We start from the raw sequence: 17,717 nt of genomic DNA on the forward strand, positions 1-17,717 counted from the left end.
TAGAGCATCTTACCTGGCTGGACTCTGTGCCGACCCCAGGGAGGTCCTGTACAGATCTCCGTCTCTGCGCCTCACAGGTGGCTGTGGACAAGATGGAGAGATAGAGGAACCGTTAAAACCTAGAGACAGTTCCAGGGGGACTTGTCTGTCGTCTGTCCGCGTCTGCCTTAGGTCTGTGAAAAGTGGGGTATCCAAACCACAGAGCCACACAGAGACAGGACATTTGCACAGATTTAACCCCTGACTCCTTGGCCAGTCACATGTGCTCTGGTATGCCCATAGCATGACCATAGCGCAGTAGTCATCCCTCTCAACCCACACAATAACACGGCACAACACACACACACCTACCACATGAATAGCTAGGCCTCACTGTGTCACGTGTTTGTGCAGATCTGCTTGTTTGGGGGGGGGCTGTGAGTAAGGGATGCTGGTGATGGGAAACTAGGGTATTTTAGGGCTCATAGCACATTGCTGGGCCTCAGACAAGACAAGGCCAATGGGCTGAACAGCACAATCAGGTCTGGTCTGTCCATGATCTGCACCCTGCCTCCACTCCTTCYTCCCCAGCCAAGGTAAACCTGAGGTTGGCTCTGACCTGCCTGACATCGTCAGAATTACAGGTGAAATTCCAGCCATCTGSCAGTTAGAAGTATTATTAGTTCGATCTATGCTGGAGAATTATGAACAATGTCTTCAGAGTCGGAATATTCAGCTGCTGTAAATTTTCTGGCGATGGGAGCACTGGAGGTCTTTTTTACCCTCCGCACACCCCTTGGCATCAATCCCAGACCCATACAACATTTGAACTGCTACAACAAGGGAAATATTTAAGGTGGAAACCATAAAAAACAATTTGGGACAATTGAAATTATTAGAAATGTAACTAAACAATACCCTCAACTGATTTTTTTTCTTTCTAAATGCATAACTTTTTACATGATATGGAAGCTAACATCTAAAACTACCTGGAATGTAGGTTTACAAGACGTGGCACCAGAGGGAAAATGGATGTGGGAAATTGCCCCGGTCTATTTTCTGGTAAAGTAGGTCTAAGCACTGGTCTAACCATTTTAACTTGACCTCTCTTATTGCACAAAACTCCAAAACAAATAGACACTACACACAGGCAGACACACACACACAGAGAAACAAACAATACACTGAATGTTGGATTGAGACAAATGCTCATTTGTCACTGCAGTAATTGTTGCTCTAGGCCTATACAGTGCCTTCAGAAAGTATTCATACCTATTCGACGTATCCCATATTTTGTTGTGTTACAGCCTGAATTCAAAATGGAAGTTAGAAAATGTATTGAAAATTAAACACAGAAATATTGAATTTACATAAGTATTCACACCCCTGAGTCACCACATGTAAGAATCACCTTTGGCAGGGATTACAGCTGAGTCTTTCTTGGTCTCTAGTTAGATTGTACAATATTTGCACATTATTCTTTGGYAAAAAATTATTCAAGCTCTGTCAAGTTGGTTGTTGATCATTCCATGACAGTCATTTTCAAATCTTACTACTCGGGAACATTGAACGTGGTCTGTGCAAGCAATTCCAGTGTATATTTGGCCTTCTGATTTAYGGTAGTGACTTGCTGAAAGGTGAATTTGTCTCCCAGTGTCTGTTGGAAAGTAGACTGAACCAGGTTTTTCTCCAGGATTTTGCCTATGCTGAGATCTATTCCATTTCTTTTGATCTTAAACTCCTAAGTCAATGACAAGCATGCAAATAACATAATGCAGCCACCACCCTGCTTGAAAATATGAAGAGTGGTACTCAGTGATGTGTTGTTATTGCTCCAAACATAACGCTTTGTGTTCAATACATAGTTACTTTCTTTGKCAAATGTTTTGCAGTTTTACTTAAGTGCCTTATTGCATASAGGATGCATGTTAGGAATATTTTGATTCTGTACAGTCTTCTTTTTCACTCTGTCATTTAGCTTAGTATTGTGCTGGAACTACAATGTTGTTGATGCATCCTCAATTCTCCCATTATCACAGTCATTAAACTGGAACTGTTTAAAAGTCACCATTGGCCTCATGGTGAAATCCCTTAGTTCAGTTAAAGGAGAGGACGGAAACCACTAGGAAGGACACCTGTATCTTTGTAGTGACTGGGTTTATTGATACACCATCCAAAGTGTAATTAACAACGTCACCATGCAGAAAAAGGGATATTCAATGTTTTTTTTTTTTACCCATCTACCAATAGGTGCCCTTCTTTGCGATGCATTGGAAAACCTCCCTGGTCTTTCTGGTTGAATCTGTGTTGGAAATTCACTGATAGACTGAGGGACATTACAGATGTGTGGGGTACAAGGAAGAGGTAGTCATTCAAAAATCARGTTAAACACTATTGCACACAGAGTCCATGCAACTTGTGACATTTTTACTCATTAACTTATTTAAGCTTGCCATAACAAAATAGTTGAATACTTAGACATTTCAGCTTTTTATTTTTAATAAAATGTGTAAAAATGTCTAAAAACCTAATTCCAATTTGACATTATGGGTAATGTGTGTAGGCCAGTGACGTAAAAACTCAATTTAATCAATTTTTAATTCAGGCTGTAACACAACACATTGAAAAGGTCAAGTGGCGTGAATACTTTCTGAAGTCACTGTAGATCAGAATAAGGTCCTGTTATTGTGATTGTTGTTTTGCGTGTAAAAATAATATACGTTGCTGCAGTCAAGTATGTACAATATGGCAACAGAGGTGCTTGCGAGCATAGCCATTTGAAGTCACACCCTACTATGAGAACACTGAATAGACATTTTAATTAGAATGCCAATCCAGAACTTCAAAAAACTTGAGTAATGCTTCATACTAATTAAACTACTAAATGGAAACTGGGTTCAAATGAACTGAATAAATGAGTGACATCTAGGTGTGCCACATACAGTGATAACAACCTTGTCATACATTTAATATCCCCTTACGTCAGCCCTCTCCTTTAGTCACTGATTAATTAACTACTCATTCGACATGTCTCTCGCAGCTCCTCCTTCCTAAATAGAAAGGCCTTTTTTTGTTTGAAATCCAGTGCTGCTGTCCCCGTTTCCTTCATACTCATCTGGGGTGGTAATAATAGCTGTGACCCTCAATGTGAGGTAAATCAATCAAATCGACAAAGTTAATGGATGCAAAGAGAGAAAAAAAAATGTTGCCAAGCTTTTAACAGACGTCCTCTATGCATGAAAGACAAGGACGAGCTGAGAGAGGAGCTCAACTCCAGACAGAGCAAGCCAAGCCAACCAATTTACTCCCTGCATGCCTGCAGCAAAGCCAGAAGGACATCTGAGAAAAAGACAGGGCCATGAGTTATGAATCTTATCACATCCATTTCACCCCCCCTTCTGATGGCATGATGATAAAAATAACCTGATGACATGCCCCTTAATCAACAGTCTATTATATTGTTTTTGCACATCAGGCTAACACGTTTGGATTCATCCATGAATCTGGATTAGATATGTTGATTAAAAGATGGATCTGTGTGAATTGAAACAGCTTGATCAGCATCTTGTGCCTGAAGGGTGAAACACAGATAAGACCGCCACCATGTGTAACTCATGTCCCTCTTAATGTCTAACAAAACCACAAAAGACAGAGGAAAGAGAGAACTGTGTGTGTTACTCCAGGTTTATCATCATCCATAGCCTCAATACTGATTTGTATTGAGTCATCACTGGTGGTAATATCCCCTTACTAAATAATATCCCCTTACTTCAATTCAATTGTAAAGTGTCAAGGCAGAATATAAGAACTGCATGCCAAATGGCACCCTAATCCATTTTTAGTACTCTACTTTTGACCAGGGCCCATAGGGCCTCTATAGGGAATAGGGTGATATTTGAGACGGATCGACTACAAGCGGCCCCTGTAGCCTGTGAGACCTGGAGTAACAGACACTAAAGGCCCAGCAGTGTCAGAGCAACCCACTGATTCAGTTCAGCCAAGCCAGCTATACCCAGGGTACCAGGTAGCCTGGTGGTCCGCACTGGTACCTGTGACGACGATCTTGGGAACGTCCAGAATGGTGCCAAATGACGCCGTTTTACGGTGGCCTCGTTTATACTGGGGACGTGCTGCAACAAATACACACACATAGCTGGCGTACACATGCAGACGAAGAGAGGGCCCAGAGCTGGAGCATACATGTCAGACGCTGCTCTCTTCTCGCTACCCTCTGGACTGTACTGACATGCAGCGCACATACATGCACAATGCACGGGCAACATGCATCCTGTCCTTAGGTTGGTTGGTTAGTATGACAACACAGTGCTAGCGATGCTGCATAGGAAGTCTCAGCACAGGCATGACAGGCATTTGGTTAACAAACAGTTTGACTGTACCAATAGAATATGTATGATAAATAGAATAAAATAAATTGATCAAACCATATTGATGGCACCGAATACTGTAATATATAGTAACCATTGAGGAGCACTGAAGATAAACAGATGATAAAGCTAAATATATTACATTTTAAACTAATATTTATATGATATACCATGTACAGCATCAACAATGTGAAATAATTATATACAATAAGACAAGACAACTGAAGACATTTCACACAAAACAGTCTCACATTAAGCTGAAAAGAAAGCGTGAGGAAAAACCCTGACAAATATAGACTAAGGCTAATTGTAGCTTACTCATGCCTTGGACGCTTAATTTTGACAAGGCAGATGATGAATACAAGGCATTCTCTCTGGCTGTGTTTAGACAGGCATCCCAATTCTGATCTTTTTGTTCCACTAATTGGTCTTTGGAACAATAAGATCAGCTCTGAAAAAGATCRGATGTGATTTGTCAAAAGACCAATTAGTGGAAGATCAGAATTGGGCTGCCTGTCTATAAAGCTCAGCCTCTGAGCCTTAGATCTGTGTGAAGAAGGGGAGATGACTGGCACCAGTGCTGAGGGGCATATGGAGGAGCTTACATGAGGAGTGAGGCATCACCTCGGAGATGAAAGCAGATGAAATGCATCTTGACAGACAGGGAGACATGATTTACACTGAAGTCATTTTAGCAGAAACTCTTATCCAAAGCAACTTACAGTACCAGTCAAWAGTTTGGACACACCTACTCATTCCAGGGTTTTTCTTTATTTGTACTATTTTCTACATTGCAGAATAATAGTGAAGACATCAAAACTATGAAATAACACACATGGAATCATGTAGTAACCCCCCKAAAAAAGTGTTAAACAAATCAAAATATATTTTAGATTCTTCAAAGTAGTAGTTGTGGAAAAAGTACCCACTATCATGAAGCTGGTTGAGAGAATGCCAAGAGTATGCAAAGCTGTCATAAAGGCAAAGGGTGGCTACTTTGAAGAATTGCAAATATAAAATCTATTTTGATTTGGTTAACACTTTGGTTACCACATGATTCCATATGTGTTATTTCATAGTTGTGATGTCTTCACTATTATTCTACAATTTAGAAAATAGTACAAATAAAGAAAAACCCTGGAAAGAGTAGGTGTATCCAAACTTCTGACTAGTACTGTACATGAGCAATTAGGGTTAAGTGCCTTGCTCAAGGTCACATGGACAGAGTATTTTTTTTCTCTCACTTAGTCGGCTCGGAGCTTTGAACCAGTAACCTTTTGGTTACTGGCCCAACGCTCTMAACCGCTAGGCTACRTGCCAACCTGATAGTAGCTTTAATGGTGTAGGATGCCTTTATCGCTCTCTCTCGTACTGAAATAAAACTGACTTCATTAGCTGACGTAACATTACTGTAAGTATGAACTGTATGCATCTCTTCTAGAAGTGTGTGATGTGTCAAATATGTAGTCCTATACTTGTATAATCCATTTTGGGGTGTGTGAAGGGTGTTGATTCTGAAGTTACCTGTGGGAGCGAAAGGCACCCTGTGCTCCAGCTCTGACAGGTCTGCGCTCATTCTTTTGCTCTCTGAGMGCAGCAGACTGTGTGTTCGCTCCGACAGGCTCTCAACACTGCTCCCTCTGGACAGAGGCAGGCTCCACAACGGGTCTACCTGAGAGCACAGACAAAACAGATACTGTTGGCCTACAGTACATTTCACTACTTATTCATTGTGGTCAAAAAGTCTCAATTACATTTTGTGCACTGATGATTACATCAAAATGACCGTGATTACTTTCATATGATGCTTGTTTAAATCATTTTGTTCATATCCACACAAATGTAGCTAATTGCATTAATTTGTCTACCTTCTCTCACCTAGACACCTGACAAAGTAAATTGCTCAGGTTTAATGGTTGTGATAGACATGGCAAGCCAAGTACCAGTACAGGTTGCTGCGTTACCTTTGGCCTGAACTGATGTGCAAACTGAGGTGTGATCTTGATGGTGTCGTTGCTCCCTGGGGAGTCCCCATGCTCCATGTTTGTGTCACTCTTGTTGCTGTTGCAAGTGTAATCCACATAGGAACCTGTAATACCCAARAGAGAGGTGAGACGTGAGATATTTCCACATTACGTCCATGATGTTTTATGTAGGTAAAACTAATGCAGATAATAAAAGCTTRCACTATTTCAACGATATAGATGTAGCTACCTGTACTGGTGGCCGAGCTACTCTGTCCTTCATCTGAAGACTGGTACGGATATTGCAAGGGTTCATCAGATCCTGGGAAGCACTGGAAAAGAGAGGTTGACAGAAAACGTAACAGCGACATTCCCAACACTGACCATCTGACCAGACAAGCAGCTTGAGAACAGGACACCATGGTTAAGAGTCCTCCTTGCATCCAGGATCGGTGTCGGCATGGAATTCAAAAGAACACTGGAATGGACACTGTGGAGATCACTTGTCTGCAGGGCGGCCATCTTGGTAAGGCATTCAATTTCATTTAATGCATCTCTATAAGTATGAGTGTTTGTGTGTAGGAGGGCCTTACTCGCATAAGATGGGTCATGATCTTGACTATCTCCTCCATGGAGGGTCTCTGGGAGGGGTCTTTAGACCAGCAGCGGGTCATCAGGCTCTCAATGGGTTTGGGTAGGCTCTTGATGAGCGGTGGCCGGGTGCCTGGACATTATCAATACAAACAGAAAGAAAAGATGCACTACGTCAACATTTATCACTATGAATACAAACACCCAKACACAATAAAATGGATGGAGAGGTCAAAGGTTATACAAACGCAATCTTTTAAAAKGTTCTAGAAAGTTAATTTCAGTACAAGTAAACACTTCTAATCTAATGCAAATGAAAGCCCCATGCTGTGGTGGCACCGCTAATTTGTCGGAATGACAGACGCAGTAGTGTCGTGTCCCCAGGTGTGCTCCTGTTCTCAGACAGTCCGTGTTCCGTTAGCATTCTGCTCCATCACTCTACTGTGCGACGGAGGGAACAGCAGGGAGCGCTATACAGGTGAGTCTGTCTTTTAATTGCGCTTCCCCGTCAGCCTCGTAACTCATTTAATCTCACAGCAGGTCTCACTGGGCAGCCGGCTCTGAGACGCCAGGGTGATTGACATGTCAGCACAGAGATMAACTCATTCAGCTCCCCCACCTACTTCCTCTTAGACTCACCGTTATGCACAGCCCACATGATGCGGAAGGCTGGCCCTCCAATCTCGTCAAAGGGCTTCCTGCGTGTGATCACCTCCCAGAGAATGATGCCCCAGCTGAACACATCACACTTCTCGCTGTAATTGCTGCCTGAAAGCACATAGGAGAAACAGCTCCACTCAGGGCCTTTCAGATTGCTCTGATTGACTGATGAAAAGTAAGTCTAAAAAAAGCACAGTTAATATGTGTGAGTAGTGTTGGGGAGAAGGGGTATGTGCTTGGGAAAGCACAGGAGCATCCATCTGGTCTGCGCACCTTAAGAACATATGTGTGATGAAAATAAGGAGGCAATTTTAGTTCAGGGCCACTCCTGAGATGCTTAACTACTGTGGCTATGTTGTGGAATTAAACTACTCTTCACACAGACGTTTGGGTTGTGTCCCAAATGGCACCCTATTCAGTGCACTTCTTTTGACCAAGGCCCATAATACACTATATAAGGAATAGGGTGTCATTTGGAACTCAGATTTTAAGTTGCTTTGCTGCCAAGGCCTTTTTTAATAACATTTCTCCCCGTGATGCAAATTAGCTTTACGGAGGTCATTCTGGGGGCAAATGTGAGCTGTTTAAATTGCATGGAAATCATGTTACTCCCTTAAACAAGATAATGACTATTCATGTTACTCCCTTAAACAAGATAATGACTATTTCCTTTGCGTTTCCTCCTGACCCGCTTGACAAGAGGCTGCCTCAATGTGTTTTGTAAAACAAAGTACATTAGGCCAAGGATTCCCAAACTCGGTCCTGGGGCCCCTCCTGGGTGCATGTACAGTGGGGCAAAAAAGTATTTAGTCAGCCACCAATTGTGCAAGTTCTCCCACTTAAAAAGATGAGAGAGGCCTGTAATTTTCATCATAGGTACACTTCAACTATGACAGACAAAATGAGAAAAGAAAATCCAGAAAATCACATTGTAGGATTTTTAATGAATTTATTTGCAAATTATGGTGGAAAATAAGTATTTGGTCACCTACAAACAAGCAAGATTTCTGGCTCTCACAGACCTGTAAATTCTTCTTTAAGAGGCTCCTCTGTCCTCCACTCGTTACCTGTATTAATGGCACCTGTTTGAACTTGTTATCAGTATAAAAAGACACCTGTCCACAACCTCAAACAGTCACACTCCAAACTCCACTATGGCCAAGACCAAAGAGCTGTCAAAGGACACCAGAAACAAAATTGTAGACCTGCACCAGGCTGGGAAGACTGAATCTGCAATAGGTAAGCAGCTTGGTTTGAAGAAATCAACTGTGGGAGCAGTTATTAGGAAATGGAAGACATACAAGACCACWGATAATCTCCCTCGATCTGGGGCTCCACGCAAGATCTCACCCCGTGGGGTCAAAATGATCACACGGGAGGACCTAGTGAATGACCTGCAGAGAGCTGGGACCAAAGTAACAAAGCCTACCATCAGTAACACACTACGCCGCCAGGGACTCAAATCCTGCAGTGCGAGACGTGTCCCCCTGCTTAAGCCAGTACATGTCCAGGCCCGTCTGAAGTTTGCTAGAGAGCATTTGGATGATCCAGAAGAAGATTGGGAGAATGTCATATGGTCAGATGAAACCAAAATAGAACTTTTTGGTAAAAACTCAACTCGTCGTGTTTGGAGGACAAAGAATGCTGAGTTGCATCCAAKGAACACCATACCTACTGTGAAGCATGGGGGTGGAAACATTATGCTTTGGGGCTGTTTTTCTGCAAAGGGACCAGGACGACTGATCCGTGTAAAGGAAAGAATGAATGGGGCCATGTATCGTGAGATTTTGAGTGAAAACCTCCTTCCATCAGCATGGGCATTGAAGATGAAACGTGGCTGGGTCTTTCAGCATGACAATGATCCCAAACACACCGCCCGGGCAACGAAGGAGTGGCTTCGTAAGAAGCATTTCAAGGTCCTGGAGTGGCCTAGCCAGTCTCCAGATCTCAACCCCATAGAAAATCTTTGGAGGGAGTTGAAAGTCTGTGTTGCCCAGCAAAAGCCCCAAAACATCACTGCTCTAGAGGAGATCTGCATGGAGGAATGGGCCAAAATACCAGCAAGACTTACAGAAAACGTTTGACCTCTGTCATTGCCAACAAAGGGTATATAACAAAGTATTGAGATTAAGTATTTGGTCAATAACAAAAGTTTTTTTCCACCATAATTTGCAAATAAATTCATAAAAAATCCTACAATGTGATTTTCTGGATTTCTTTCCCTCATTTTGTCTGTCATAGTTGAAGTGTACCTATGATGAAAATTACAGGCCTCTCTCATCTTTTTAAGTGGGAGAATTTGCACAATTGGTGGCTGACTAAATACTTTTTTGCCCCACTGTATAGTTGTTTTGCTCCTAGCACTTCACAGCTGATTCAAATAATCAAAGCTTGATGATGAGTTGGTTATTTGAATAGTGCTAGGGTAAAAAAACGAAATGTGAACCCAGGGGGYCCCCCAGGACCGAGTTTGGGAAATATTGCATTAAACTACCGGCTGAGAGCATAGACTAAAATGCTACATTCTCTTTTAGATGAAACCGAAACCGTCTCTGCAATATGCTGCATCTTTCCCTCAATTCAACTTCTACATTTCTGTGTACAACCACAATAATTAATAATAAATACCACCCAAGATATGAATTAATGTAAATTAACAGAATGCTAACTAGAGTTAGATTAATCAGGCTTTGAGAAATGGTGGAATCTACGTGTTTGGGGTGACTTCCAGTGATCAAGTAAGTAATAAAGCCAAAGTGGCGCACCATTACAATTAACGGTCACTTCCACCACTAGACATAAGCCCTACTGTATAAACACTGCTCTCAACAGTAGCATCACATAACCAAACACTGACAATCAATGCACTCTAGATAAACACATTTATGAAAGGCTACACTTGTTTAGATACCCTTGTTCTTAAAGAGAGTCAGTCCAATTTGCGCTTTCTAAGACAGATGGGACAGGCATCCCTTGGCGTGTTTCAAACATTTGCCATGCGGTTCATACATGCCTTCAAACACCTCTGGGGCCATCCAAGCAGCACTTCCTTTGTTGTTGGTCATGTGGGTCTGAATGTCACACGCTGTCCCAAAGTCACATATCTTCAGCACGGTGCCACCGGCAACCAGGAGCAGGCTGAAACAAACAAGTAAACAAAGATCCACTCAAATGAGTGACGTGTGAGACTACGTAAGGGTCACTACTAAAGGCTACTGAGGTCTAAATGGGTTACAAACACATAATAAATCCACTTTAGCTTCAAAGCAAACATTTCTAATCATAAAAAAAAACATGAAAAAAGAGAATACAGCTAGTCAGATTATTTTTATGCAAACAAGTCAGATCCCTTACAGCAAATAACTTTACAACCACACCGTCTGGCAACACCCGCTGTGTCACACAAAGAGCGTGAAGGTTAGGTTCCAGTCTTTTCCGTCAGAGCCAAATATATAACCCCTGGAGCCGATACAGCTACTCTAAGCATTTCAGTCAGAGGCACACTATGAAAACACTAAGGCCTTACTACTGAAGCCAGATCGAACAGAACAAAAACATAAGCAAAATACTTTTATACGTAGACGACTGGAGCCCGTCCGTTGACTATTCTCATAAAAAATACATATAATAAAACTATGGTATTTTGGTTAATAAAGTCAGATACAAATATTCTGATGCTATTGCATAATATAATATCACACACATCTATTAAATGACACCTTGAGTGGGGGAGCAAGGCACTTTATTGGCAGTGAAACAAGAGAGAGGGGGAGGTGGTGAGGAGGAGCATACTTGGGTGGCTTGAGGTCCCTGTGAATGAGAGCCTTTGGTTTCATGCCATGGAGATAGGCGACCCCTTGGGAACACTGAAAACACCAGCTCATGGCATGGGAAGCAGTGTAATAGGGGAGGGGTTCAGCACCATGCAGCACTGTGGACAGAGATAACAGTCACTACCACCTCGAAATAAACACAAAACACACCTGCATGCACACACTCACACTTCCATAGCCATAAAAGTCCACAAGTGCAAACACACCATGTTTTACTATCCTTGTGGGAACATAAAATGAATTGTCATTCAAAATGATATTTTCCATAACTCTAACCCCTAAGCCTAAAATAGCCTTTGTCCTTGTGGGGACCTGGGAAATGTCCCCACCAGGGAGAACTTTCCTTGTTTACCACTATTATGCACGTGCACGTACACACACACGCAGATGCGCGCGCGCACACACACACACACACACACACACACACACACAGAGAATACCTTCAAAGTTAGTTTCAAGCATTCAACAAAGTTGTGACGACCACAACTAAGAACACCAACTTTAAATAACTTTGACAGAGATTCAGAGGTAGAAAAGTATACAAGGGGATAAAGTGCTTGTACAGGTAAGAGTCAGACCTGGGTTTGAATACTATTTTGAATACCTCAATTAATTTCACATACATTCAAAGTAAGTATTATGATTTTATTTATTTAAGACAAGTAGTTTTATATTTTAATGTATATATTTGAAAATAGTCAAAAACACTGCCTCAAACACACTCCAATGCATTTAACTGAGGTATTTAAAAAAAAATATTTTAAAATACCAGACACTTAAATACACATGTATTTGAACCCCTTTCTGGTAACGGATCCATGAACACTTCCTAACTCTGCAATAGTACATAACAGGTCATTGTGAAAGTACTGACCAATTTAAGGAATCATGTCAATAGTGAGCCTAATAACCCTTTACACTCTTGGGAATTGGTCTATATGGATGAGGCGAAATTTAAATGGAACAGTTAGGAGACAACAGAGAAATTATTAGACCAAAAGGTGAAGACACAACAGTTAACATCACACAAGACTGAATCAAAACATTGCACTGTTGATTTTATGTGCATTTTACATTTACATTAACGAAATCTGAAAATACTCTGGATACATTCCAAAAACAGTCCATTATAACATCGCAATCTGGGTCAGGTGGGCATGATTTGAACGCTTGTTCTATTGCCAACATGCCTAGCTAAGTGATAAAATACGATCTTACAGTGGTAAGCTTTCACAGGGCAATTCAGAGAAACAGATCATAGAAATGAGTCATGAGTGCATTCAGGTGTGTGTGCCTTGGCAAATTTTCTTCACAATAAACAAATATAGGCTCATTCTGTTCWGAACAACCTAGGATATGACAACACGTCATCTGTAACTGTACATCAAACATAGTGATCCTAAATGTTGACACTGTATATGACATGAGTTATGATGTGCACATTTGGACTCAAGGGTGTTRGACATCAAAACGGTATTTATTATAATCCTCAACATCACATCTTTCAAATTACATCAAGTCATCTTAACTGACAGAATTTCCCTCACTCAGACAACAAGAAAATTGCCCAAATACCGGGAGTGATGGGGGCAACTTGTTGTCACYAGCTGTGCTCAAGTTCAGWACGGCTGTCATTCAAAACCCATATAACACTGTGAAGCGCAGAGCCTGAGCTCTGACGTAACTTATAGCATGTTACTGTACAGCCACTATGTTCCAATTTAGGCGCTTGTTAGCACCCAAATCTGCAATTTTCTACCCGTATAAGGGTACGAGTGTAAAGGGTTAATTAGAGCATAGTTTGCATTTGGGTATTGGAGTTATTGACATTGATTGCAATATTTCCACTTGTTTGACATGGCATGTATTTACACAAATTTACAAGCCATGTCAATGTGTGTGGTAGAGAAGTAGGTCGGCTTGGGCGGTATACCAGGGAATTTGGAAATAGCCACAGGATGGTTTTTCAATACTGTCGTAACCATTTCTGTGAAGCTTAAAAAAATACATATATATTTGTAGCTACTTGATTAAATACCTGCCGTCAACATCACGTGTGCAATACGTTAGGAGATAAAGCAGATTGCGTTCTTCATTACACTCGTCACATTATTTTTCATGATGAAGCTTAGCGGTAGTCCCCAGTCACGTTGTTTTGTTTACAAGCACACAACGAAGCGAGACCGGACGCTTTAGTCACTCACTCATTGTTGTGCACCATGCGCCAGGTGATCTAGTTACAATATGGAATTCAAAAACTAAATGTTTGCCAGCTAGATATCTTATAACTATTAAGTTAATAGTCTAAAATGTGCTAAATGCTCTGCAGTTGTGCAACTGGTTTGCTAACTTAGTCATCTAGCTAAGTGGTTAAATGTACGCTACATGRCCAAAAGTTGGTGGACACCTGCTTGTCGAACATCTCATTCCAAAATCATGTTCATGAATATGGAATTGGGTGCCCCTTTGCTGCTATAACAGCCTCTACTCTTCTGTGAAGTCTTTCCAATAGATGTTGGAACATTGCAGCGGGGACTTGCTTCCAWTCAGCCACAAGAGCATTATTGAGGTCGGGCACTGTTGTTGGGTGATTAGGCCTGGCTCGCAGTCGGCATTCCAATTCATCCCAAAGGTGTTTGATGGGGTTGAGGTCAGGGCTCTGTGCAGGCCAATCAAGTTCTGTATGGATCTCGCTTTGTGCACGGGGGCATTGTCATGCCTCCACCWAACTTTACAGTTGGCACTATGCATTGGAGCAGGTAGCGCTACGCGCTTCAGCATTTGGCTGTCCCATTCTGTGAGCTTATGTGGCCTATCACTTCATGGCTGAGCCGTTGTTGCTATTATACATTTCCACTTCACAATAACAGCACTTACAGTTGACCGAGGCAGCTCTAGCTGGGCAGAAATTTGACYAACTGACTTGTTGGAAAGGTGACAAAGCCACGTTGAAAGTCACTGAGCTCTTCAGTATGGGCCATTCTACTGCCAATGTTTCTCTATGGAGATTGTATGGCTGTGTGCTCGATTTTATACATCTCTGCGCAACCGGTGTGGCTGAAATAGCCGAATCCACTAATTTGGGTTGTCCACATAGTTTTGTATATATATATATATATATATATATATATACAAAACTATATACAAAACTATATATATATATAGTTTTGTATATATAATATATACACAAAAKTATATATATATATATATATATATATATATATATATATATATATATATATAGTGTACTTATTAGCATTGCTAACCTTCAGATTACAGACTCAGTGGGGTTTGAATATAGCGCCCCTTGTGTTCATATCCTAGGATGGCACAAGGTCAGTATGAAGGTACGACAATCTGGATACTGCCCAAGCCTAGTAGTAGGCTTGCCTACATCATCGTCCAGGGACTCACCATTGTACAGAGACCCCCCTTCAGCATATTCCATCACCAGGCAGACCTAGATCGGAAAATTTGTGCCGTCAAAAATGAAAAAAATATCTAGTTATTAGGGTATACAGTATCCCACGATGTTCTGGTCATTTGTCTACCTTGCTATTGGTGTTTCTACAATAAATCAGTAACAACCCACTGTTCCAAGGTATTTACAACAACTGGCAAAAAACATAGGCTATAACAACACACTGAAATATCAGTGTGTTAAAAAGATGACTTACCGGATTATTGCATGAGCCATACAATTTCACAATGTTGGGGTGATTCACACGTGAAAGCTGTCGCAGCTTGGGAGGGGAGAGGAGGAAGGAAGATAATCAAGAGGGATCTCTTTGGGTTGTAATAAACTGCCCTGCCATAACTTTACAGAATCTCTCTACTAGTATCCCAGTACAATGTGACAATACCTCAACWATGAACGCTTTCCTTTCAGATTCACTCTCTATTGTCTTGATTGCGACGTCTTTGCCTTTCCATTTGGCCTTGCAGACAACACCAAATGCACCTCTCCCCACGACCTGAAAGATAACAGGTAGACGACATAAGCCAAGTGTGTTGGGTGTAATGTTATTCGTCTATTATTATCATGACCCTACTAATGCCACTTTCCGTCTGGGTGTTTTGGGAGTTAGCCAAGCTAACACCGTTGTTGTTATTTGTTGTGGACAAGTTCCATTACACAATCCAGCATATCAATCAAACTCTTGTGTGCAGACAGTCAACGTCAGCTGATCTGATGGAGGGGTCTGATGTGTGGMGCCCACCTGTGGGGAACTGCAGCTAGTTAGCTAGCTACAATCAAAACAAGAACTGACAAATAGATTTGGAGCATAGCTAACTGACCATTCTCCATAACGTCTATGGCATAATAATTGATGAATGGCATAGCTATTAGTGAGATAGTTATGGTAKCTTAATTCCCAGGCCTTTCAAAACCATAATACACAAAACATTCCATGCATGGTTAAAAAGCTGATTTATCGGATTATTGCATGAGCCATACAACTTCACAATGTTGGGGTGATTCAAACCCAACATCACACCCCATGCTGGGGTGTGAATTGTGTGTTTGTTGACTAGCTAGCTAGTTCAGTCAAACATAGCCAGCTGGTAGCTGAGCTAACTAGACCATAGCCAGCTGGTTGCTGAGCTAACTAGACAGCTAGTAAGGCAGTTTGCTAACGTTAGTTAKAAAGTAGATTAACAATGGTAGAGCTAGCAACCATGACAATTGAGATATCACGCACTGTGGCAACTTCTGCATCATAGGATCCCTCACATTCCAATCAAATGTTGAGATAGCTAAATTGTTACTTACCTCTTCAACTTCAATATCCACATAATCTATTTCTTCAAAGGGATATCCAGGGGGAGTTTCGATCATATCGGCAGATGGCAGAGACATTGCTAACTGGCTAACTAGTTATTCATTAAAACCAAGATGTAAAAATAATAATATGCAAGACACGCGTACACGAATAAAAATAAAAATAATCTTACATGACACAATTTGCCAAGACACTGGCGGACCTAAAACGGAAATAAATCTAGTTTAAAAACTGGAACTCGCAAGCTGTGTTTACTGGCTAGCTAGCTCAGTCCAACATAGCCAACTGGTAGCTGAGCTAGCTAGTAAGGTAGTTTGCTAACGTTAGCTAAAAAGTCGATTAACAATGGCTAGTAGTAGCCACAATTTGAAAACAGCAACTTTCAATTGCCATATCAGGGACGTCAACGACGTTGGTTGACACAATTAATTCAGCAAGTTAGCTAGCTGGCGAGCAAGCTATATCTGACACTTTGGGAGTCACTTGACTAGGCCGATTGCTGGCCTAATCACGCCAGCCCTTCGCCGCCGTAGACTGTGCACCACCGGCGTAGTGGCTCGAGACATGGGGTGATTGATTTCCTCAACATTTAAAACAAACAATCAAAGAAGTGTCCACCGTTTTCCCCTGCGTTTTTCTAAACATCTGACTCGCGTACATAACTTTATAATTACGACTTTGCTTCCATTATATACGACTTTTGTTTTATTCCGCAGTTGTTACAGGCAGCAGCTCCAGAAAGGGTGTGCTCTCCTGAATTCTGCCCCACCAGCTCTGTGTCCCGAATGGCATGCAGATGCAACGTAAAGTAGAGACGCTATAATAAAAAGGATGCGAGGTTATTGTTAACTATATTACAATAAATGCATGCGTATGTATGTCCCTATAAGTAACGTTATTAGCCTCTTAAATGTCAACAGTATACGTAGCCTACAGTGTAAAGTACTTGAGATATCTATACTTTACTTTTTATATTTTTGACTACTATTACTTCACTACACAATGTACGTTTTACTCCATACATTTTCCCTGACACCCAAAAGTAGGCTACTCGTTACATTTTAAATGCTTAGCAGGACAGGAAATTGGTCTACACAAATGCTGAAGTGTGACCCTGGCTATCAATTAAGCAAAAAAACAAGACAATTGTGCCTTCTGGTTTGCTTAAAATAAGAAATAAAAAAATAGTTATATTTGTACTTTTAATTTAGTTACARTAGTATATTTTTGCAATTACATTTAACTTTGAAACTTAAGTATATTTAAAACCAAATACTTTTAGACTTTTACTTAAGTAGTATTTTACTGGGTGACTTTAACTTTTACTTAAGTAATTTTCTATCTTTACTTTTACTCAAGTATGACAATTGGGTACTTTTCCCACCACTGGTAGCCTACAGTTGAAAAACGCAAGTGACTGTGACTTACTGTGAATGTAAACTTTATTAATTAGACTAACACAGGTATAAMACAATGCTATTCATTTTAGTGCTTTAGTGTTTCAAAATAAAATTGTCCATT

The 17,717-nt window shown here is 41.1% G+C and overlaps 1 protein-coding gene across 4 annotated transcripts in view; it reads right to left on the reverse strand.

Annotated features, from left to right (window-relative positions):
* Positions 1-16,998, reverse strand: part of LOC111954252 (mitogen-activated protein kinase kinase kinase 7) — a 28,495-nt gene extending 11,497 nt beyond the window's left edge. Inside the window, exons 1-14 of one of the 4 annotated variants that reach the window (XM_070435901.1) lie at positions 16,187-16,266; positions 15,548-15,642; positions 15,276-15,386; positions 15,090-15,155; positions 14,827-14,872; positions 11,372-11,510; positions 10,589-10,717; positions 7,559-7,683; positions 6,922-7,052; positions 6,579-6,660; positions 6,329-6,453; positions 5,889-6,036; positions 4,029-4,109; positions 14-81 (exon numbers count right to left, since the gene is read on the reverse strand). In XM_070435901.1, the coding sequence (XP_070292002.1) occupies positions 14-81; positions 4,029-4,109; positions 5,889-6,036; positions 6,329-6,453; positions 6,579-6,660; positions 6,922-7,052; positions 7,559-7,683; positions 10,589-10,717; positions 11,372-11,510; positions 14,827-14,872; positions 15,090-15,155; positions 15,276-15,386; positions 15,548-15,559 (1,263 nt within the window). In that variant the 5' untranslated portion in view covers positions 15,560-15,642; positions 16,187-16,266. Of the gene's footprint in view, positions 1-13; positions 82-4,028; positions 4,110-5,888; positions 6,037-6,328; positions 6,454-6,578; positions 6,661-6,921; positions 7,053-7,558; positions 7,684-10,588; positions 10,718-11,371; positions 11,511-14,826; positions 14,873-15,089; positions 15,156-15,275; positions 15,387-15,547; positions 15,643-16,186 lie in introns of all 4 variants that reach the window. The other 3 variants (XM_070435902.1, XM_070435900.1, XM_070435903.1) reach the window with 3 other exon arrangements.
* Positions 16,999-17,717: the final 719 nt, after the last annotated feature.

Source organism: Salvelinus sp. IW2-2015, linkage group LG28 (genome assembly GCF_002910315.2).
Source record: "Salvelinus sp. IW2-2015 linkage group LG28, ASM291031v2, whole genome shotgun sequence".
Lineage (NCBI taxonomy): Eukaryota > Metazoa > Chordata > Actinopteri > Salmoniformes > Salmonidae > Salvelinus > Salvelinus sp. IW2-2015.